At 42.2% G+C, this 24,820-nt stretch overlaps 1 protein-coding gene across 3 annotated transcripts in view; it reads left to right on the plus strand.

The window, feature by feature from the left end:
- The window catches only part of GLIS1 (GLIS family zinc finger 1), a 254,899-nt gene extending 238,685 nt beyond the window's left edge, over positions 1–16,214 (plus strand). For all 3 annotated transcript variants that reach the window (XM_048498920.1, XM_048498922.1, XM_048498921.1), the window contains 2 exons: positions 9,817–9,984; positions 15,316–16,214. In XM_048498920.1, the coding sequence (XP_048354877.1) occupies positions 9,817–9,984; positions 15,316–15,455 (308 nt within the window). In that variant the 3' untranslated portion in view covers positions 15,456–16,214. The remainder of the gene's footprint in view (positions 1–9,816; positions 9,985–15,315) is intronic.
- The last annotated feature ends 8,606 nt before the right edge of the window (positions 16,215–24,820 follow it).

A 24,820-nucleotide genomic window follows, 5' to 3' on the forward strand; every position in this document is an offset into this window, starting at 1 on the left:
TTTGTTGATGACAGTATACCTCAGTAACTGCTGGGCCAATTCCTCTGAAAATTCCCAGCCACTATAGTCAGCCAGGCGAGAGTGTTTTTAGATGTTCACATACCTGAAATTTCACACCTGGTCCAGGTAAAACACCTTTTTCCTGGCACTCCCTGGTGAAGGACATGCAGCTGCCTGTGTGTAACTGTCACCCTTAGAATGTTCGTGCTGCTTAGAATGTTCACTCAGACGGCCAGATATGAGCAGTGAAAACAGTACATAGGCAGTAACTCGAGTGGAAGTGAAACACATATACATACATACACACGAGGGAGAGGGAAGGGAGGGAGAGGGAGGGAGGGAGGGGTGGCATGCAAGGGAAGAGAAGTGAGAGAGGGGAGACAGTGAGGGGTGGCATGCAAGGGATGGGAGGGAGGGGCCAGGCACCCTAGATTCCCTGAATACTGCGGTTACAGTTAAGAAAACCAGGCACGCATTACTCAGGAGTAAGCTTGGTACAGCAACTGTGACATACTTTGAATGGCTGCGTCGCGCCCCTCAGAGGGTTTCCTCAGAAGCGACACCCATTGCCACCAACCAAACTTACTCCCAGGTAAAGGATCATGACCAGCCAGCCTAGATGTGTGGGAGGGGTGCCTTTCCATCCCCCGCCCAAGGAATGCGGGCACACACATCAATGACATTGCACAGTATCAGGCTGCATGTTTGCATGAGCACGTACTGCTGGCCTCTGCAATTGATTTGCTGCTACTGTTCCTTTTCCATTTCACCACAATAAGCCACAGCAACATGTGGCTGGGCCCCGCTAGTATTCTTTATATTGTCGAAGGCTTTCACGGCCGGAATCACTGGGGTGCTGTGTGGTTTCCAGGCTGTATGGCCGTTTTCTAGCAGCATTCTCTCCTGACCCTGGCATCTTCAGAGGATCTGATAGTAGGAAAGGAAAGCAAGTGGAGTATATGTACCTGTGAGGAAAGGTCAATAGGTGAGGGCATCTGAATAGGTGTGGCCTGGCAAGTGAGTAACAATGGAGATAGCAAGATCAATAGGTGAGGCATCTGAATAGAGGTAGTCTGACCTTTGTTCCCTTATAGTCATCCTGTGTTTGTGTGGAGCTGATTAGTCACTGTCTTGAATATTGTGTATTTAGTTTACTGCTGCTGGATTTTTGTACTGACAGTTGCTCTTTCAACAAAAGAACTTTTTGCTGGAAAACCAGACAATCGATGCATAAAAATGGTGAGCAACCTTCCATATTTGCCCAGCCTTTGGAATTTATTTATTTAATCCACAAAGTGGATTACAAAATATTTAAAATATCTTTTAAAATTCACTCAGACAGCATAAGACATCCAGAAAACAATAAAATAAAATATTACGGAAATCAGGAAACAGTACAAGCAGAAAACTAAGGCAAGATGTACCACAAAGTGGCTGTCACTGGAGACAGAGTCTGCCACACAATAGACACAAAATAAAAACACATTATTTTAATTTACCTAGCAAATCAGATCATCACTGGCCAACAAGAAGCACTGCTGGGCAGGGGCCCTACTTAGCCCCATCCACTTTTAAAGATAATTTGACAGGTGCCAGGAAAAGTGTTGGTGGATGCCATTGTATCTATGGGTACCACACTGGGGACTCCTGGTACATACAGTAAATGCTGTAGTAGGCTATTGTCCGCTTCTGAAAATGCTGTCCTGGAGTGTTCCATTATGCTGCAATTTGGACCTTCCCCCCTTGATCATTTCTGTTTTGCACTTTCTATGGAATGATAGGAGTGTGGGTGCTTTCCCAACCTCCTTAGGCAGGCTGTTCCACAAGATGGGCATGACAACGGAGAATGTGCGTGCCTGGGCAACTGATCATCTTATCCATTTCTAGGCACCTTCAGAAGGCTTTGGTCAAATAAGTGAAGCTAGCATGGTACAGCATAGCAGGAAAGGCAGTCCTTCAGGTATGTGGGTCCAAGACCTTTAAAAGCTTTGTAGGAGATAACAAATATCTTAAACTGACCCTACTAACTGATCAGCAACCAGAGGAGTCACTGCAGGATAGTGTGATATGTACCCTCTGCCTAGCTTTGGATAGTAACCATGTTGCAACATTCTGTACCACCTGGAGTTTGTGATTTGCCACTAAAGGCTAACCCATGGTGAGTACATTACAATATTAAAACATCAAGGATAGCATGGCATGGATCTACAGGGCCACATCAACATATGGAGCAATTTTCCAAGGTGGAAGAAATAATTTTTACACCTGCTTTGGCTTGCTTATCCAGTAATAATGTTGGGTCCAGTAATCTCATAACTGAGTCAATCAGTGGCCCCTCAGAAATACCTGCTAATTTTCTAGCAGGTGTAAAAAGATTAGTTGGTAGTAGCAGAGTGTAAAAAGATAGTAGCAGAGTGTAAAAAGATTAGTTGGAAGTAGGTATGGAATTTATCTTACAGTCGCAAGTCAAAATGGCGCCATAGAGGGATCTTTGATAATGAGCTCCTGTCTCCTTCACAGTTTTTTTTACCATACACTACTGCTATTTTGGAGGTTTCTGATATCTTTTTGATACCTCTAGTGTTAGTTCTCAGTCCTTTATTCCAAAATTAAGACCAGAATGGATGGTATTGGCATGCTTTTGGAACGAGGAGCAAAGGAACTAATGATACTGAAGTAGGCTACAGTGAGTAGCCTGGATCCCACTGTCGTCCCCCCACCCCCCCACTTCATTGCTGCTAGCATGAAAATACTGTAGATTTAAACTTACATACTGTGAGTATTGCTATTGCTAATTTCTCTGCTCAAGAGGGGTGGAGAAAGCTTGAAGATTGGTGATGGAGACCAATTGCTCCCTGTCCAGAGATTCTGCTCCTAGCTCTAGCCTACCCCTGACTGTGGAATGGACCATTCTCAGCTTTGTTGACTTGGTTTGTCCTGTCCTCCACCAGCGACCATTTTCTCTTGTATTTTTTCACCATGCTACCAGTAGGTTTTTTGAAGGCTGAAGCGGGAAAAATGGGTAAAATAGTATTTTGCGTGCGTGTGTGCATGTGTGCGCATGTGCGTGCGTGCGTGTGCAGAGTGCCGTCAAGCCATAGCCAAACTATGATGTCTCCACTGGAGTTTCAAAGCAAGTGAGAAGCAGAGGTATTTTGTCATTGCTTTCCTCTCACAGTACTAAACAATATACAATACTAAACAATACTTCCTCTCACAATACTAAAACCAGGGGGCACACGTTGAAATGCTGGGTGGAAGAATTTGGACTAATAAAAGGAAACATTTCTTCATGCAGTGCATGATTGGTGTTTGGAATATGCTACCACAGGAGGTGGTGATGGCCGCTAACCTGGATAGCTTTAAAAGGGGCTTGGCCAGATTTGTGGAGGATAAGTTGTGGCTACCAATCTTGATCCTCCTTGATCTGAGATTGCAAATGCCTTAGCAGACCAGGTGCTCGGGAGCAACAGTAGCAGCAGAAGGCCATTGCTTTCACATCCTGCATATGAGCTCCCAAAGGTTTCTGGTGGGCCACTGCAAGTAGCAGAGTGCTGGACTAGATGGACTCTGGTCTGATCCAGCAAATAGGGGTAGGGAGGCCAGCAAAGAATAACAATGTGAAGAATAGTCACTGAGGGAAGAAAGGTATATTCATACTTGTTCTGGGCACTATGGCTCATTCCGCACATGCAGAATAATGCACTTTCAAACTGCTTTCAGTGCTCTTTGAAGCTGTGCGGAATAGCAAAATCCACTTACAAACAGTTGTGAAGGTGGTTTGAAAACGCATTATTTTGCGTGTGTGGAAGGAATTTTCAAACAGGGGTTTTTTTTGGACAATGTATGGATGAGGCTGCATGGATAATACAGAAAAACAAAACCCAGCAGAATCTCCAATGGGAGCTAAAGTAAGATCAGATGGAAACTGTTATGCACTGAAGGAATTTGGCAACCCAATGAAATAGCAAAACTATTTATATCTTGCATGATGTCCTTTCATAGAAATTTTATGTAATTTGACAAGTTTGACTTGTTTGTGCTCATATGTTTAAGTGGAATGACATGTATGAATTGGCGTTTAATAGATATATTCCAACAATTTCCTCATTACATCATTCGTTTAAAAAGTACTTTAGATTTTTAGGTTGCGGCTTGAGGGAAATACAGACAACCAGCATACTTTGTGATGTGGTTAAATATAGCTTTTTTGTGTCACATTCAAAGCAAAATTGTAACTCAATGTTATGTTTGGAACATAGTCGATTCCTTTATTAACTGTTATACTTCTACATTTTATTCCACATAAAACATTTAATAGTGATCACTTAAACCAACATGGTGTTTGGGAAATTCTCCACTGGAAATAAGCTGCCACAGATTTGACTTAAATCCGACAAACTGAAAGAATGCCTGCAATCTGTTTGGAAAGGGGGAAAAAACCCATCTTAGCTGCCAGAATGTTCTGCATTTTTGATGCAAATATAAATGTTACTTTACAAAACTGTTTTTTAAGGAAGAGGAAATATTTTAGCCCCTTAAGAGTTTGAAAATCTTTGTAAAAGTTCCATGTTTAGATTTCTGGACTAAAGCAGATGTGGTTGTTAATTGTACTATCATTCTGGGATTTAAACCTCATTTTGAGCTTCTGCTGTTACTCTCAGTTAGATCTTGAAAGAGACTTCTGCACATAGAGCCAACGTATCTGTCAAAGAATGTAAACTAAAAGAAACAAAAACAAATGTTTTCCCCTCTGCCTTGAAAATAGCAGGGTGGTATACTAGTAGAATGACAGATTGACGGAATGACTGAACTGAAATACTGGTAGAAGGACTGGGTAAGAAGTGAAATCACCATAGGATTATTGTGCTTCAGCATACGGAGATGGTGTAATTTATGTACAAAAAGGTAAAATGACTTTTTCTGGAGTCAAACTGAATCCCTTGCAGTATAGCAGCATTGACTTGAACGGAATAGGACTTGAGTGAGGGCTTTCAGTGAAATAACGCAGGAGCCTCATAATTCCATTCTGCTGGCTTGCAGTGTGTCGGATGGGAGAAATCTGTACTAGCCTTTCTAGAAAGTGAGTTGGATCACACAAATCCATTCTGCTATCAGAGGCACTTTCCTCCAGAAGGAGCCTTCCTGACCTACAATATGCCTTTCTACTGGAGAAAAGTGTATCTACTAGTGAAACAAATCCATGCAATTCAGCACAATGGTTTCTTTGTTCTTTTCCCATTCCCAGTCACTGATTCACCCTTGCCTCCCAAAAACTACTCATTACTTTGGCATATTCTTTGCAAAGTCGTGCCCTCCCTTTAGATTCTCAACCACATATCAAGCTTTTGGTATGATGAAAGGTTCATAACAGATGAAATATAAATAATAGCAATTCTAATCCCCACAATCCAATCACGTGGGCTGCTTCACCCCCCTTTGTTTCCCAGATCCATGTGGCAGCCAGGGATTAGTGTGAACCGGACTGTCACTGTTTTTCCTATACTGAGTGTACAGGCCTGTAAGAAGAAACTTTACTTTTCCAAAGACAATTTCAGTGTTGCTGTAGATTAGTGCAACTAATTTAGGTGACTATTATTAACCCTTTTTAAAGGGACACTGGAATGTTAATAGGTACAAAGGATTTTAAAGGTCAGAAGGGCAGGTCAGAAGTCAAAAGAATAAATATAAATAAATAAAATAGGGTTCGAACAAAATTTTGCCCACATTAGTCTCTGGAGCAAAACGATATCTTCTGATAGTAGACCATAAGTATCTTCAGAATGAGCCAGGATTGCCTGCCTGTTTTTTTTGGCATGCACTGAACCAATCCTGGACTTATAGGAAGGTCTCCAACGCACATCATCAGTCCAGCAACGGGCACATAAAAACATCACCTTCTTGCTGGATCAGAGCTCTGCAGGAATATAGAAATATGTCTTATTTAAAAACCTTCCATCTCTGATCGGTGGGGCAGGTTTTTTTTCTCCTACCACTGGCTGATTTGGGCATATTTTCTCTTTGCTATATAGCCTCTGGGGGAGACAAGCAGGAGAGGATGATTTGAGTTAATGATTTCATTATTTTGTGTGGATTAAGTAGTCCCCTTCCCCAACCCCAGGCATGTCTCTGTTTTTGAACTCTCAGACTCATGAATTTGCTTTTGGGTAAAAAAGAACTTGGAAAAGATATATGTAATTGTGTGTCATGTTTGGCTTGGGCCTAAAGATGGAGAAAGAATAACTTGGTGTCATCTCTGGAAGAAATGTGTACTGGCCAGCTTGGGAAATGTTCTGCTTTAGCTAGGCATACAAAGTGTTCCTTAGAGTCTGATCAATGCCTTATTAAAAGTGAAGTATCCCATCACTAAAGTATACAGACATTTTAGACTGTGTGTGGAGAGGACTTCATGATTCATAAATAAAGAAATAAGGATAACTCTCAGCATCTATTTAATAAGCCCCTGTCCTAGCAGTCTCAGAGAGAGATAGCTGGCTGGCCTCTGGTGAAAACTCTTTGACTCTCTCAGCCAGACACTCCCTAACCAGTGCCAAGGAAGGACACACACCGCTTAGAATCCAGCATTCCATATTACCATCTTCTTCTCTGCCACAAATACTGGCAGAGTTACCCCTAGTGTAAACATCTGATGGTACTTTACTACATGATGGTTATTAAACAGTTCTATCATGAACATTATACATCTGTTTTTAAAAGAAAAAATCAGAATCCAACTAGGATTTTGAGACAGGTGTCGTCTCCTTTGGATTGCTTCCATATAACTGAAAACCGGCTGTTGCCCTTTCCACTGAAATTGGACCTCTGGCCCACCTAACTCCACATCCTCTGACAGGCAGCAGATCTCCAGAATCTCAGCTCTGTGCTAACATTTGCTATCTGAGATCTTTTAACTGGAGATGTCAAGGATTGAACATGGGACCTACTCCATGCAAAGCAGGTGCTCCTACAGAGCCTCAGATTCTGTGTGCATAAAAAATTATCTTCCCTCCTTATTCGTCAAGATATTTCCTTCCTCCCCTTTAAGTCTCACCACAAGGGCTACTTTTTACAGCCCCAACAGCCCCGCAACTCAGTGTGGAAGTTCTACTTCACTACTGAGGAACTTCCATGAACTTCCATGCCCAACTTGGAACATGAAATAATGTCATTGGCCTGTTTATTATTATTTTAACCCACTGTATCTTCAAATGCTAAAGGCAGATAAACTTTGAGTCACATTTTAAAAAATTAGATAAAAATCAATAGCATCCAAATGATTACAGTTCTAGAACCAGGGGGAACTGTTGAGCAGTCACTAGAGGCTATATTATATGTAGGGTCATGTTTTCATTCCAGAAAGATAATTAGTGTGGTCACCAGCCTTCAGGTGAGGCCTGGAGATTTCTTGGAATTCTATCCTATCTTTAAACTGCAGCTCCCCTGGAGAAAATGGCTGCTTTTTAAGAGCATATTCTCTGACAATATACCTTGCTGAGCTCCCTCCCTTCCCCAAATCCTGTCCTTCTCAAGCTCCACTCCCAAAATCTTCTGATATTTCTCAATATACACCCCTCATAAGTAGAAAGAGGAGATGTTATATATATATTTATTGAGTATGTTTAATATACCATATATACTCATGTATAAGTCGAATTTTTCAGCACATTTTTAATGCTGAAAAAGCTCCCCTCGACTTATATGCGGGTCATTACATTTGTAATGTTTTTACTTTGCCGGCCAGCAGGGGGCACAGTTTTTATACTAGCAGCACTAACAGGAATGCTGACACCTGTTCTTTTCTCCTCTGGCTGAGACAAGATGGCAAAGAAGAGGAAATGTGAAAGGGCCATGCTGGGCCTGTCTCCACCCCATGCCCAATGTAGAGAGGAAGCAAAATAGCAACCTTCACATAGCAAACCCTACCATTGTGGCCAGTTGAGAGAGGTGAAGGGTTGTGGGCTGTGGCGTACTGCTAATGGGGTCATGGGGTATCCCATGTCCCTGGGCACACGCCATTTGGTCACATGGGGGTGCTGAGCACCCTGCCAACCTCCCTAAAGGCCGGCTTCTACCCTCCCCAGGAGCCAACCTGCTAGGAGGTGGGGGCACTGCAGCCGCCCACTGCCAAGCCCTGACCCCCCAACAAGGAGGCTGGGAGGGGAGCAGGATGTCCATGGCACCCACCTGGGCCACCTGCTGCAGCACCGCACCCTCCCGAAAGTGGAGGCATTCATGCCCTTGGGCGCCATTTAGGCCCAATATACCACTGGTTGTGGATGATCTTCCACCTCTGAAACCAAATCACTTAGGGCTGCCTAGTGGACAGGCTGCCCCTGGTTAGTCCGCTGACAGTAAGACTAACTGCACATATGAAGTTACCTTATATTAATGCAGACCATTGGTTCATCTAGTTCAGGGCCAAGTCTGATGAGCCTTGGGAACTCCATGCCTGGAGCTCCCAGAAGGGCTGTTATTTTATTTTGTTTTTGTTGCTTTTTTAAAAATTCAGCTGTCAGCAATGAAAGGGCTCAAGTCAGATCACGACTGCAGCATGGAGAGGTTTAAGCCTCCCCCAACACCATTTTATTAATCTGAAATGGCCAAAGCAGGGCAAATAGTGTGTCCCTGGCATCTTTTTAGATCAGGAAAAAGGCATGAGGAATCACATCCCAGTCACAACTCATGGAACACCTTCATGCGTAGCTTGACTGTAAGGTTCTTTAACTGGACTCAGGACCTTCTGCATGTAAAGCATGTGTTCTGTCATTCAACCTGTCCCAAAGCTGCCTTGTCCTGCAGATCATTGGCCCATTTAACCATTAATCATTGTCTACTCTGGCTGGCAGAGTCTCAGACAGAGTAAGGCCTTTCCCAACATTTGTCCTTCAAGATACTTGAAACAGGGATGCCAAGAACTGGACCTGGGATCCTCTAGATACCAAAATATGTCCTACACCACTGAACCACAGCCCCTCCCTATTAAAGCAGACAATATTTGGTCAATGGGTTGTATTGTATCCAATGAAACAAGCAGAGCAGTACTCACATAATATGGCTTTCCTGCATCTTCCACCTCGCCTCTGTAATTCTACTCTCAAGGTTAGGGAACCCTCACTAACAGGAACTCTTTACTGTTTTCAGAATTTATATTGCTATAAGCTGTGTTACAGATATTTGTATGGAGAGACAGAGGGGGTATAATTATTTTAAATAAAAGTGGCAGTCTGCAGTAGGAGCAGGAAACTGGCAAAAGATGGAAATTAGCAAGCAGAATGATGGACTTCAACTGTATAATTAGTGTGTGGGCCAATCCTGGTCCCCATACAAGAAGACATAATTCTGTATTGGGTGCAAATGGTTTCCAATTCTTTGGAAACTCTGTTCCAGTTCAAGACAGCAGAACAAACTTTTTGATGGCGTAACATTCAACTTGTTTTCTCTTTCCTGGAAGATGTCCTTTTGTGTGCGGCAAAAATGTCTTCTTCAGTGTAAAGAGGATATAAATAAGGAGAAAGGGAGGCCTACTGATGTTGAACAAAAATCCCAAATGACAACTCCAACTATTTGGAGAACCAGCCCCACAATCACCATAGTATGGCCATCTCTCCTTAATTGCGTCCCATGGGCCAAATCCGTACCCAGTCTGGAATCCAAACAACATTGTGTGTAAACTAGTCTATGAAGCAAAGCCAAAATATCTTAAAGATTGTTGAACTGCTTAGAATACAAATGTTTAGAGCATAACAGTGAAAGACTATTTCATTGTGGAAAGTGAAAGACAGACTGCTATTGTTAAAATACAATCTTGGTTTTCAGGTTATCAAGGCAGCTTTCACTCTATACAGAACTGTTTCCTCTATGGGGACTGCTACAGGGCAATAGATTCATCTGTCAACAACGATGGACTTTCAGGGGAATCCCACTGCTTCAGCCCTCTGCGGCAAAATGGCTGTCATATCCTCAGTGTACCTGAAGCCTCAACAGGTACTTTTTTTTCAGACTGTATTGTTTTAATCATGTTTGGTATCTTTGACCCCAAAAAGTATAACACTGATATTAAAAACTGATTTTAATAAATAAGTTAGGTGAATGCATTGATTTCTTCTTGTGCCATTGGTGCAGAGTTGAACATTCAGATTTTGTGTTAACAGTTCTCTTATTCTCTAGTTTCAAAACCGGGAGGTTTGGGGAGGTTAGAACTCACAGTATTTGTGTCAAGCTAGCAGTTACTTGAAATGTGCAGATTCTGATGCATATTCTGTCAATGTCGAGTTAAATCACATTTGTGTCATGACATCACATCAAAAATGTCACTAGAGTGCTTCAACATTACTGTTTCAACTAGACATCAGCCGAGAAGGCAGGAAAGAGATGTGGATTGATGGTAGCCACAGGTGTTAGGTACTATCTCCAATTGGCCATGCTGACAGAGGCTGATGGGAATTGTAGTTCCTGAACATCTGGAGAGCCGCAGGTTCCCTACCCCTGATCTAGTTTGATCAGCTGAGCTGCTAACTTGATGACTAAAAGGCAAGCTTGCATCTTCTAGAAATAAAAAACAAAATTAACATGGCCCTTAAAATTGAGACAGTGGTTAAAATTTCTATATTGTCTGTAAAAATATAATTAATTTTTGTAGGAACTTTGATTGTATAAAATCCTAATAATGTATCAAAAGAAAAAGTTGTAAGTTCAAGTGGGTTTGCACAAAAGGGCACTGCAGTTTTGGGTGCAGTGTGTACAAAAATGAGTGCAATTTTTAAAAAATAATACAAAATTATATTAAACAACTTGGGCAGCACAATCAGGGGGGTCAAATCCCCCTTGGGATGCAGTGCGGGCTTCTGCTGGCATAAATGCCCTCTCTGGGACACTTGCACCAGCAGAGGGGCAAATCCACCAACACCTGACCACTGCGGTGCCAAGTGACGTCTGACTGTGGCGCCTGACCTAACATTGGCGTTTGCATGTCATTCCCAGTTAGGCTGGCATTCCAGGGGGGTTCCAGGGGGCGGGGCTGACCTTGGTTGGCCTCCAGACCCCTCTTGACTCCCGTACGCCAATGGAGTTGCCAGTGGAGATAAGCCGCAATTTTCACGACGTATCTGTGTTCACCCCTATGGGGGAGTTGGAGGGGGTTATGTAACTTTTTTGGGCTTCCCGCACTGTGGGAAAGCCCTGAGGAGCAGGTGGAGCAGTGCTCAAGCAGCACTATCCCCATCCATCTCAGCTCTGGATTGAAGGGTAAATAATTTTTTTAAATTATAGTAATTTTGGTCGCAGTCCATGACAACTTCCCTCAGTTTTAAAAATGTATGTTTAACATAGAAGATATAAAAATGGATATTGCACTTTTCCTTATATTTTACTTTAACGAAACCATTGCTTATGTTCTTATTGCTGGCAGTCAGGTTGCTTGCATGAGAATCTTTTAAACTTGCATGCCAAATTATGTCAGAATTAAATGCATCAGTCAATCCACAGAACTTTCCTTCATCTAAACAAGTAGGTTTGGCTGTCAGTCTGTTCACATTGAAATATATCAAAGCACTACTGAATCTGCTCCTCCTTCACCTCCCTTGCATTATCAACTCCATTAAAACCCTGTCTTCACTGTAGACTTGACTAAGCTATAAGTTACATACAATGGCGAGTTAAAGCTGATTACTCCAGCAGTTGACTTTTACCATTTCACTCTAAACTGAAAATATCCGGATTACTGAGAGGCAAGCCCTGTGTTGTCATGGCTATTGTCATGGAGAAGGCTTATGTGAGAAGTAATTCAAGAAGCTGGTAAGTAAAGGACTGTGAGAAACTGGGGAGCAGATTAACTGGTGGGCAAGACTCATTATGAATATTTCAGTTATAAGCAGTGTCCATAGCTGGAGAGGCTACAAATAGGGAGCTCAGCTCCAATTTTTCTACATAATTAAGGACGCATTTATGCAGAGCTTGGATTTAAATAATTCAGTGCAACAGTGGTATTCATAAATTAGTCTCTTTATACTCATAAGAGAATACAAACTAAGGCTAGCCTTGTGCCACATGCCATTGTCCCTTCAAAGAAAGGGTTTGCAGATATGGTACCTAAAGGGTAAACAACATGGATTAGCACATAGGAAAAGTCAGATGCAGCATTTAGTCTTCTCTTATTCTTTTGGGGTGTTGTCCTCTGTCATTCTGATGTTGGGGTGTTGTCCTCTGCCATTCTGATGTTGCTAAAATATCCTTTCTGTTAACATCAGATTTAAAGTTTGGATTGGCAGACTGCAGTATTTAAAGAAAGCTGAAATAAGCTTTTCAAAAGAAATCACAGAATAATGCAGGAAATCCACTACAACAGCTACTAATAGTTCTGCTGGGGGTTAAGCTACCAAGAAATTTTTCACATAATTTTATTTTTAAAAGTTTAGGTATGAATTTTTTGCCTCATTTTAAAATTTATAGAAAAGAAGAGTTTAGATTTCTTTCTTTCCTGTAAAGAGACTCAAAGGGGCTTGCAAACTTCCATCCCTTCCTCTCCCCACAACAGACATTTTGTGAGGTAAGCTGGGGTGAGAGAATTCCGAAGAACTGTGACTAGCCCAAGATCACCCAGCAGGAATTTAAGAGTGGGGAAACAAGTCTGGTTCACCAGAGAAGAGTCCACCGCTCATGTGGAGGAGTGGGAAATCAAACCCGGTTCTCCAAGTTAGGGTCCACCAGCTCTTAACCACTACACCACACTGGCTCTCATAAACATATGTAAACTTATAAATCTGCAAAATACATAAATATAGACCATCAGCACATTGCAATGAGGATATGGAAAGGAAAAAGAGTGGTATATAAATTATAAATTTTACTAAATGCATAATAAAATATCTTGCTGCACATTAATTAATCTATGAGCATGATTCCAACAGATAATAAATAAATGCTTTGGTTTATCAATATTTTTTGTCTCTCTGGGGCAAATATTGGGAGCCTTAAAGACAACTGCATATTACCCATGTAAATATTTTCTAATTTCTGTATGTAAAACAGAGCTATTTGGTTTAGCAAGACTCCTTGGGGCTTGGTTTGAGCTTGTTTTTTTTCTTTTATGGAACCATCAACATAAAGTTTGATCTCATCTAGTAGGAATGCAAAACATGACACAGCGCCACATTATAAATTCCATTAGCAGCCAATATTTTTTAAAAAATTGGTCCAAGTCTTCAGTGATTTATGCTATCTGGAACTTGAGATGAATGCTTGTCCTAGTGTTTCACTGTCCATGAATCATCTTTCCAGGAGTCCAAAGGGGCTTCTGGGTAGGGGAATATAGGAAAGATCTGGATCTCCTAGCACCTTCTACTGACAGATCTCCCAAAAAGTTTGAGAGGGGATGATAATCTCTTAGGTTTTAATTACATAGAAGAGCTGGAAAGCTGACTTCAAATGGATGTATTTATTACGTATTTATATTCCACTTTTCTCTCCATTGGGGACTCAAAGAGCAGTGCAGGACTCATCCTGTGCTGCCATTGCTGTCCTGGTGAGAGGGGGAGTTCATGGGTTTCAGTTCTATAAAGGTCATTTAACTCCTGTCACAGCTTGACAGATCCTTTTGGGGGAAGCCAGGCCTGTGCGCTTGCTTCCCCATTTGTGGGGTCCCCCCTAAGGGTTCCTGGGAGTGGGCTGGGCCTTGATTCTGCATGTGAGTCACTAATAGGCCTGAATTCCCAGGCAGCAAGGGGAGATCCATCTAGCTCCATAACCCAAGTGGCTCCCCTCAATTTGCTGCTCCAGTTCCCCCAGCACTTGGGCTGGGGAATTTATGCATTTGGTTCAGCAAGCATACCGCCCAGTGGCAGAATCCACCTCCTATGATTCTCCTCTGCTTCTTTCGCCAATGATCAATAAATTGGGCTATGGCCAAATTTTACACGACGTGAGTGTGGTCCCATGCATTTGATTTGCAGGCTGGTATCTCTCATCCTCTCCTCAGCCAGCAAGTTTACAATATTGTTCTGTCCTCCTTTTATTCTCACAACAACAGCCCTGTGAAGTAAGTTAGGCTGAGCATGTGACTGGCCCTGTGTCACCCAGCAAGCTTTCATAGCTGAGTCAGGTTGTGAATCTGGGTCTCTCAGATACTGGCTGTTTCTTTTGCAGCTGCTCACATGGCTGGGCAAGACATCACTTGAAACTGAACAATTACTTTCCTAATGATCTGTGTAAGTGACTGAAAACTGGAGCTGCTGCATAAGGATGATGAGTGAGTTCCCCACTTACTCATCAGGGTCTCATTATATGTACATGTGTCTGAAGCCTTATATTTAAAAATATAAGGAAAAAAGCCAGTTCTTAAAAAAACTTATCAGATATATTCACTAGGATTGCTTTTTAGGAATATGTTCTTGCTAACCCTGATCCAGAAATTTTAAAAAAACTATTGTTTTGTTAGGAGTGTACATAACTAACAGTTTTATGTCCTGCCAGCAGATTTTTTTTTGTGACAGCACTTAATTGTACTAAATGCTGGCATCTTTTTTCAGGGCTTTCCCAAATGCAACAGGAGAATTGATGGAACCTGGTGCTGACACTCAACCCCACCCCCACCCCATCTTTAATCAAAGAAAACACTGCCTGCTAGTACAGCTATCAAAACATATTAACTGGGCAAACCACAGACGTTTGATGGTGTAACTTTAACGCAAATGATGGTTACATTATCATTACCTCTAAAGATGATTTGTGTATATTGTGCTACATGAAACAAACCTGAATGTCTGCTTTCGACAGTGGCATGCATTGTTAGGAAGTTGCTGTAGTTTTTACATGTTTTGAAGCATCCTCAGTTTTGTAACTGTGAGCATTTCCCCACTTACTCATAGCCCCTACTCTCAGCGCACGTCATTTCTGGTGCGCTCCCGGGCTTCCCCACGACCCCGCACTTTGCGCGGGGTCATCAAAAGGCTCCGTTTTGAAGAGTGCCAGGAATGACGTGCGCTGAGGGGGCGCGACAGCGGCAGCGTGGGGAGTGCCGGGGGACCCCGCGCTACTTGGCTACAGTAGCGCGGGGCAGAAGGTAAGTGGGAAAACGCCCTGTATTCCAAATGACAAGCGACATCTCAGGTGTCCATCGTTTCTCCCACAGGAGAGGCAGTTGTGAGAAGATAAATCAGCAGAAAGGGAAGAGTTAAAAGAGCTCCTTTGAGCTGCTTTGCATTAAAAAACAAACAAGGCAGGGAAAAAGTTGTCCAGCTGAGCATCATTTGCAATGTGAGATCTGGAATGTGCGCCACTTAACTAGTATTAATTAGTCTTGTGTATTTTCTATACTTTCAGGCTATGAAGTTATATCTGAAGCACAGTGTGTATCGGAAGAAGTAGTCATCAATGGGACTGAAGAGAATAATGGATTCCTCCAAAATGGCATCTTTGATCACTGTTTAAATCACATTCCTCCCATCTACACAGATACCTAAACCAGGCTTGAATGTTGTTTTCTTTACCGTACTTATAATGCCTTTTGTATTTACAGAATTGTTGTTCAACTATTTTTACTGTATTTAGTCTGCAACATTGTATGTGCTCATTTAAGTCAACCCTCCACGTATACCAACCTATTTTATAAAGAAATATACTGTATAATTATTGGAACCTATTCTTTTGCTGTGGCACTTTGAAGATGATTCTTTTAAGGAAAAGGGAAGAGCATCTGAAACTGCTTGGTATGTATCAGCCCAATCCAGAGCCCTGGGGGGGCTGGGGACAGTGCCACTGCAGTGCTACCCTGCCACCTCCAGAGGGCTTTTTGGTGACATAAGTCAAGTCCCAGGCACTGGCTTCCCAGGAGACTGTTGGCTCCACCCCCAGCCATGCCTCTAGCACGCCCCCACCACACTGGCAGGTAAGTGCCCCAGGGAGGGCAAACCTGCCAGCGTAGGGCCCTGCTGCCTCCACAAATCCCTTCTCATTCCCCTAGATTGGGCCGTAAATCCTTTTTTGTAAAATATAAATTTAAATTATATAATATGCTTGTAAAGATGTTTTTTTCTTGAAAATTATGTTTTCCATTTAAGAATCCTGGTTCCTTTAAGCACAGTTAATCCATTGGATGTTTGTTTTTTTACTATAAAAGGACTTCTTTCAAAAGTCACAGACCTCATGTACATAAAAAAATTCACTTGCTGAGCTGGTTTTATATTTTCAGTTTTACAAGAAAGCATTAAAAACTGGAAACAAGTCTATTGTCTTTTTGTAAAACCTTCTCTGCCTTTCTGATAAACTTTAACATCAGTGACAGAGCCAATAGAATAGAACTTCAGAATGATAGAGGCTACAGTTTTACGTAACCACTCCATGGGCTGCCATTTTGCAAGTTAGTTACCTGAACTCCTTTAGTTAACTGAACATTTTGTTAACTCGTTAACTGAACATTACAGTTGTGGAACCTTTCCCCTTTAATTATCCATCTGTTTAGGTCAAAGGGAGACTTGACAAAAATTCCAGTAGGCAGAATTCTATTACTCTCATGGATTTCAACATACAGATAAACATGCCTACAACCAGGAATAGGGCACAGTGTGTATAACCATCACCATCCAATAGCATGCGTACATTATAGGAGTGATCCATGCACAGAAAGATGTTTTTGCACATGGACTTTTCCCTGCTTGATTGTGGCACATGTTAAATATTTTAATTAGGTCCACCTTCACTAAAAAGGTGTCCAAGAACCCAAATAATTCATAAAGTACACAGAGGACTTTATATTCTTAAATCCATTATTCTTTATCAACAGAGCCAGAGTGGTGTAGTGGTTAAGAGGACCAGTTTCTAATTTGGATAACCAGATTCTGTTCCCTCCTTCACCACATGAAGCCTGGTGCATAACTTTGGGCCAGTCACAGTTCTCTCAGAACTCTCTCAGCCCCGTGGAAGCAGGTAGTGGCAAACCACTTCGAAAGGTCTCTTGCCATGAAAGCCCTACAGGGTTGCCATAAGTCACCTGTAACTTGACAGCACTTTCCACTACATCAAAGAGTCTTTTGTAAAAGCAAACAATGTAATATCATGTTTAAAAACACAGAAAGAATCCAGATGATTTTAAACTTCAACAATAGGGCATGATTGTATCCCCCTCTAGTGGCTAACTGAGATGGAAGAATACTTTTACATTGCAGTTAGATACGAGTCACTAGCACCTTAGACACTAACAAGAATTTCAGGGTGTAAAAGCTTTCAAGAGTCAAAGCTCTCTTCTTCAAACACAGTACAATCTAAGTGGAGATGAGTCCTTTTATCCTAGTCAGAAGGTGGAGGAAGTGTTGTACAGAATGCTTGTAAAAGATGCAGATACGATGCATGCTGAAATTGACTTAATTAAAACAGAAGGGAAATACTTGGGGCAGAAAATTAGCATCTGTAGGGGATCCTGGGGGTCCACTTTTCTGAAATTGTGGATTAGCTAAAATTCAGCAATCTCCTTCTGTAATCTTCCTTTGAAATGTATTTGTTTGGGGATTGCAACCCTTAGGTCATGCAGTGGCCTGGAAAATGGAAATGTCCTCCCACTTGATTTTGAGTGCTGTAGTTTTTAATGTCACATTTATGTTCAATTGTTCTTTTGTATAGGGACTGACCTGTTTGTCTGATGTAGAGAGTGGAAAGGCATGACTGATGACAGATATATTGCTGGAATTATATTTGATGACAAATATAACATTGGAAGTGAATGATGAAATGGCATAGCTGGTATTGTTCAGTCCAGTTATCGTGTTGTCAGAGATGGAACTTAGCAGGACCTAGAGGCCAAGGGGGTAAGCAGCTGTACCCTAGCACCATATTCTGAAATCTACCCTCCAGGTAGGACTAAAATCATTGCAGCGTGGTGTCTCCCAATTCCAGCCCTGAAAGAAAGTTTAGGAGGTTACCATATGATATCAAAAGCTTTTCAGAGTCCCAGAAGAAGCAACCATATTGTATTCCCTCTGTCCATCTCCCAGTGCAGGTCATTAATCAGGGTGACCAAAGTTGTTTTAGTCTCAGACCAAAAACCAAACTGAAAAGGATCTAAGTAATCTGCCTCGACCAGGAAACCTTGAAGCTTTCCAGCCAACTCCCTGTTGCTCAAGAATGGAACATTTACCACTGGTCATTGAGTCACTAAGATCTTCTGGGTCCCGGGTAAGCTTCTTTGGAACTGGATGCAACACAGTCTGTTTTCAAGGCTACGGCTACCTCCTCTACCCTCAAGGCATGAACTACCTCTTAGACCCAGTCAACCAGTCCCCCTGGCAAATTTAAGTAACCAGAAAGGTAGGGTTGCCAGCTTTGGGTTGGGAAATTCCTGGGCATCAGGGATGGAGCCTAGAGGGGGCAGCTTTTGGCAAGGGGATGGACCTCAGCAGGGTATAATGCCACAAAGTACCCTCTAGGGTAGCCATTTTCTCCAGGGGAACAGATCTCTGTAGTCTGGATATCAGCTGTAATTCTGTGAGATCTCCAGGCCCCAGCTAGACATTGGCAACACTCCAGGAAGGGCAAGGGCCAAACAAGCTGGTTGTAGGCTTCAAACCTCCACAAAGCCTATCCACATCCAGAGACAGAATAAACTAAAAAATATCTCCCAACCTGTAACTGCTCATGTAGAGTCCAAGCTGAAACATCCTCAACATGCTGAGGAAAAACATTTCATCCACAACTGGCTAAACAAAATGATCACAGCAGGCCACCAAGCAGTCCACTTCCTATAGGCCAGATCCTAATAACCTCTGACCACTGCAGACTCTTTGTATCCCTGTAAGTCTAAACCTAAGCAAATAGTAATCTGTCCATGACAAGAAACCACCAGTTCCCACACATTCTTCCTGCCTGGAACAAGAATTTAACCTGCACAATATGTAGGCCCAGTTACTACCTTTAACTCCATTTTATTTCAGTGAGACTTGGACCTCTGTAAGTGGGGATGGGCTTAGGTCCCTCCTTTCTGGGGGATTATTAAATTTTTTAAAATAAAAACAATTACATTCCGGAACCTGTTATAATGATTCTTTCTAATCCAAGCTAATTCATTCACCCAAAACTTTGTAATTCCTTCCTTGCTAAAGATTGCAAAGTCTGTTTCCATTTTAATAGAATATTTAATAATAGTATACATATTAAATTCAGAATATGGAACAAACTGTGATTAATTAGAAGAATAACAGTTTTTAAAGTTCTTGCTGTTTTAGTTTTGTAAGATCTACTTAACATCCTGCTTCAATTATTTGCTTTGTGATACATAATTTAATAACCCAGAGCAGTTGGCTTAAGACCTGATCCTTTTGTTCCAGCTAGAAACAGAGTCTATGCCATTAACAGCTGTATGATGTTCAGTGCTGAAATGCATCACTAAGGAAAGCAGGACCTCCTGCATTTCTTCCTGCCACTGAATGGAAGCCTCAGCCAATGAAGTGGTGGCAACCTTTGCCCTCCTGTAGTATACACTTTTCGGAATATGGGGCATTCTTTTGCTGAGACCAGGTTATTCCCCTCTGTCAAAGCCAAAATAAATATAGCAGATAGCTCAAATATGCCCTAGCCATAGCTGCACTGAGGGGCCATATAGACAACATATATCTTCAATCAAATTATGTGAACAGAATAATGTGTATATTTTATTTGAGGTGAGTAAGAAATAGGACGTTTTTTCAAACCAATGTTTACAATAATACTATCATGGTTAAAATAATACTTTTGCACGAAGTGTTTCATATACATTGTTTTGGCACTGTTTATTTATTATACAAACTCACCTTTCCAATCTGGTAGAAGGCTGCTGTTCAAGGCTCTCAAAATCCCCGAGGGCATCTTGGAACCCAGCCAGATCCATCAGCTTCTGAATGAACTATTCTAATCAACCTGCTACTGAGATAGGATAACCCCACAATCCATGCTTTCAACATACAATAGACAGGCCATGGCACAGATTCCATAGATTTTAAGCCTACCAGGTACATAAGATTAAAGCTAGTGCAATAATGTTTTTGTGTATAATGGCCATAACAACCTGGGACAGACCCAGTGGTGGGATTCTAATAATTTAACAACCAGGTCCCCCCCACCCACTGCATGCACCCCCTCCCCCCTGCCCACTTACCTGCTGTAGAGAAACTTCTTGTGGGGGTGGAGGGGGGGCAATGGGGCCTTGCCTCCACTGCTCTGAAAGCCCACTCGCTCCCCTGGGACAATGGGGGTTTTAGCACCTTGGAGCAGCCAAGCAACAAGGCACCCAGCTGCTCCAGGGCTCTGAAAGCCGCTTTTAACGATCGGTTCTCCGAACTCAACAAAAAATCAGGCACCGTTTCTACCAAACTGGTGCGAACCGGCTGAATCCCACCACTGGACAGACCCATGGATGCCATGTTATTCATAAAGTCCTGAGCTGAACCTAAGGGAGTTTCTGAATGTATATTAAATATTGAAATATCCCTGAAACAATCAATCTGAAGGTCTCTAAGACAAAGTTAGGAGCTACATCAGGCACCTCAGACAATGTCTCTACTGAGACAGGTGGACAGTATCCCCACCAGAAGACCCATTCTGTCCCTATCACACAACACAATAAACAAACATACAAACAAAGCTGGCGATAGTTTGCAATAAAAATGTACAGAAGTTGAACATCTGAGAAATTTGTGAGGCTACCTCCACCAATCCTCCATTTCAGCACTGATACTGAACCATATACTTGGCTGGACAGAAACAGTTTGAGTCATCCAGTTTTAGTCATACATACCAGATTATTTTTTATCCTCCACCAAGATATTATACAGGAGAGAAATCTTATTTCTGACTACTCTGGCATTGACATAACATAAAAGTTCACTAAGCCTTCCCATCCACATTCCTAAGAATTGCATACTGATTTGATGACGAGCAATATTTAATGTCTGTCTCCTTGTCTGCTTGACACCACACTCTTTCCCTCAACCTGCACAGCACTACAGTTCTTCCAAACCTGCACAGCACAATGAGATTACCAGAGGCCATGACCCCAAACAATCCAGACCAACACCCACTGCTAGCAGGAACAATTCCCAAGCACATAGAAAGCCAGTTATGGAGGCTGCTGTAAGAGGCAGTCTTAAAAACAAGAAAGACTAAAAAAAATGCATTAGTGTCGCACACATTTTTGAGATAGTATGTGTGCTTTTAGAGCACTGAAGCATGAAGATGTTGCTTACCTTCTTATCAGTCTTCTCAATCACCTCCTTCCACACACCCTAACTGCAGCCTTCCGAGATACAACAGGTGCAGACTAGAAGATGAATAGCCTGGTGGAAAGATAGCATGAGATTCAATGGTTGCATTTTTGAGCACCAGAAGTGACAAAGATTTTTTTTGGAGGAAGATCTCTCAACCTGTTCCTGCCACATTTCTGTGAGGTTCCTCAGCATCTGGCAAGAACTCTTTCCTGTTCCTTCTGGTTTTTTTTTCCTGCTCGTGGAAATGAAAAGTTCTCAGATCGATGGCTGGACACCAACTATTATTATTCTACATATACCGTGTTTCCCCGAAAATAAGACAGTGTCGTATATTAATTTTTGCTCCCACAGATGCACTATGTCTTATTTTCAGGGGATGTCTTATTTTTCCGCTCCACAGCTGCATGATCTGGTGTTCTGTTTGACGGGCATGCTTCCAAACAAAAACTTTGCTACATCTTACTTTTGGGGGATGCTTTATATTTAGCACTTCAGCAAAACCTCTGCTATGTCTTATTTTCAGGGAAACAGGGTACAAGTGCCATCAAGTTGTGACTGACTTATGCTGACCCCAGCCAGAGGCTTTCAAGGCAAGTGAGAAGTAGAGATAGTTTGGCATTACCTTCTTCTTGGTTCCCCATCCAGGTACCAACCTTGCTTAGCTTCCAAGATCTGATGAGAAGGGGCTATACTATACCATTCCACATCTCAGCTAGTCTTCCATAAGTTTCTAATCTAACCATCGCTGCTTGAGGAAACATGTTAGCTATCTAAGGTTGCCAACTGTGGTTTGGGCAGTTCTTAGAGGTCAGGGGGAGAGTGAAGTTTGAGGAAGGGAAGGAGCTCAGTGAGTGGTGTAATTCAATCCAGTTCATCCTGAAGACCTCAGTTACGGTACTCCAGGGGACAGTACGGTACTTCATCCTGAAGACCTCAGTTACGGTACTCCAGGGGAACTGATCTTTGTCATGTGAAGATCAGCTGCAATTCTGGGAGTACACAAGGCCCCATCTGGAGATTGGCAGCACTAGGTACCCCCCAACTTCTTTTGCTCTTTTTGGTGGTGGAAATCATATTTCTGCCCTTTAATGGTTAACTGCTTCCCTTAATAGTCAAAGAGATTGTGTTGATTTCCTAAATGCCCAGTTATTCCAAAATCCAATGTTGTTTTAACATCATGTTGCCAGTTGCCTTACAACTCCCAAATCTCAAACAACATTAAGATACTTTACATGCAGTCCCAAAATTATATCAGACTTATGAAATGAGTCAATTATTCTTCTGCAGGTTGGTGTCCATTGCTTATTTTAGTTAACTATTTTAAATAATGTTAGTAAAGTAAATAAATGATTGCACATGCAAGGAATTAACTGACTAGTATTTTAATATGACGGTTGATGGTGACAACTGTACAAGAAAATAAGAAAAACACTTATTTAGTATTTGTAGTAATAATAACCAATGTGGAAGCAATTAGAGCACATTTGAATGTTCTTTTTGTCTACAATAGATCACAAAAGGGACAGCATAAAATGATTATTATTTAAATCAAATCATATTTTAATTATATAATGAAAGCATCCTGTTATTAATAATTAAAAGAAATGGAGAAGTACAAGGACACATAGAAAAAACAGATAGTAGCATTCTATTCCAAACCTAGTAGCATAAAGTCCCCCACCAAATTTAACCATGTTGTCCATTCCCCCCCCCCCCCACACACACACACAAAACCTCTTTAGAGTCTTACCTAGAATGAGCCTGTTGCACTAAGTACAAGAGGGGAAATATTATGAGGTTTTTTTTAAAAAAAACACCTCTGGAACAAGCTAGTTTCTTATTAGGCTTTCAGAATTTGGAAAACCTTAGAAGCCTGTGTCATCTGATGACTGCGTCATCTGACCAGACATTCTTGGCCATACTGTGCTAGACATATTATAAACATGATTAGCTTTTAAAGATGATGCGATCAGATTTTCAAGACATCTGAACCTTTAAAGGTATCAACAAAAAAGTGTGATTATAGAGGATTGTGAAATTGGAGAATACCTCAAAAGTAATCTAGTCCAACCCCCTGCCAGTGCAGTGTAGTACTCTTGAAGGAGGGCCCTCACTGCTTTAAACTCTCCAACAAATGAGAGTTTGCAACCTTCTAAGGCAGGCTGTTCCACTATTAAACAGCACACTTCCTAATGTTCTGTCAATTACACCTCTTTATTCCTGATTAAAATGAAATAATGAAAACAAACTGATCACAACCACTACTATGGTTAGGAGAAAACATCTTTTTGTACACTGCCACTAAAAGTCAGCTCATTGATGGTAAGGGGCTGAATAGTTTCTGCAATGTGTTTGATGTAATACCTATTTTTCATTATTTGCATTGGCCCCAACATGGAGCCTCCTACTCCACCACCACCTGTACCTTGCCAGTGGGAGCCTATCCCTGATAGGACAGATTCAGTCCTTTGTGACACAGGGGGCGCAGCCATTGCCTGCCCAGCCATCTGCTCAAAGAGGATCAGATGACTTTTCAAGAGCCACAACCTCAGTCCAGTAGAAACTGCTGAGTTAATCAGACAGCGCCTACACCAAGAGTCCACAATGGCCTCCAAAGTCACACAAGTCTCTTTTTGTATACACCATAAATTTAATTTGAGCAGGAAGAGTCCACTCACCCATGATATGGCACCATACTTTCTGATCTGGCCTCCAGTGTTTTCTAGGCAAGGTTGCCCCCCATTTCCCTGCAGCCATGGAGCATGGGACTCTTCATCTGTTAGGTGAGAAATCTGAGGAAGCCTGGCCATGACCTACGGAATGATCCTGCTCTGGCTCAGGGAGGGGATGTCACCTGCATCAAGGTTGATCATCAAGGCCTCTGAAAGGCCTTGCCTCACTGAAGCTCCAACAGGTCCTCCACCATTGTAGCAATGGCTATTCCTGCCAGCCTCCCCCCACTCCGGGGCACCCTCTTGCCTCCAAGGCTTGGAATTGCTCCCTGCTGCCATCCAACAGCCTGCACTCCCAAACCTCAGTACCACTGGTACAGCCTACAGAAGGAGGCCCCAAACAGTTCCACACTCCAGAGCCCCTAAGAGGTGCCCTGGGCGCCAAGTGTGCCTTCCCTGCCATCAAAGGGGGCGCTTTTTGACCATCAGATGGAGGAAAATGAACCATGAACAAAGAAAAGGAGCCACGTGCCAGAAGCTAAGTCCCAGGCCACCATATGGTCGGAACAAAAGCGGGGAGTGAGAAGAACAGGTAAAGTAGGTGAAGTTGGCAGAGTGCGGACAGAAAAGAGCAAGGACTGCCCCATCCTGGCCTTATGTGGCCAGGCAGCCACAGCTCTTCCCGACACAGTCTCATCACAAGTCCACACTGGTCTGAGGGTGAAGCTCCGCCCACCCAAGCACCCTGCGGTTGTCGTGGAGGTAGTCTCTGAGCAATCTAGATGCATTAGTTATCATCTGTTCACAAAGCTTTTTACAAAATATATTAAAATGCACATAAAAGTGCATCTGACTTATCTTTCCCCTGAATAATTGGATGTGGGGGTTGTCATTCCTGACCATTGTATTTGCTCTTCTGCACAGTAG

Source organism: Sphaerodactylus townsendi, linkage group LG05 (assembly GCF_021028975.2).
Source record: "Sphaerodactylus townsendi isolate TG3544 linkage group LG05, MPM_Stown_v2.3, whole genome shotgun sequence".
NCBI lineage: Eukaryota > Metazoa > Chordata > Lepidosauria > Squamata > Sphaerodactylidae > Sphaerodactylus > Sphaerodactylus townsendi.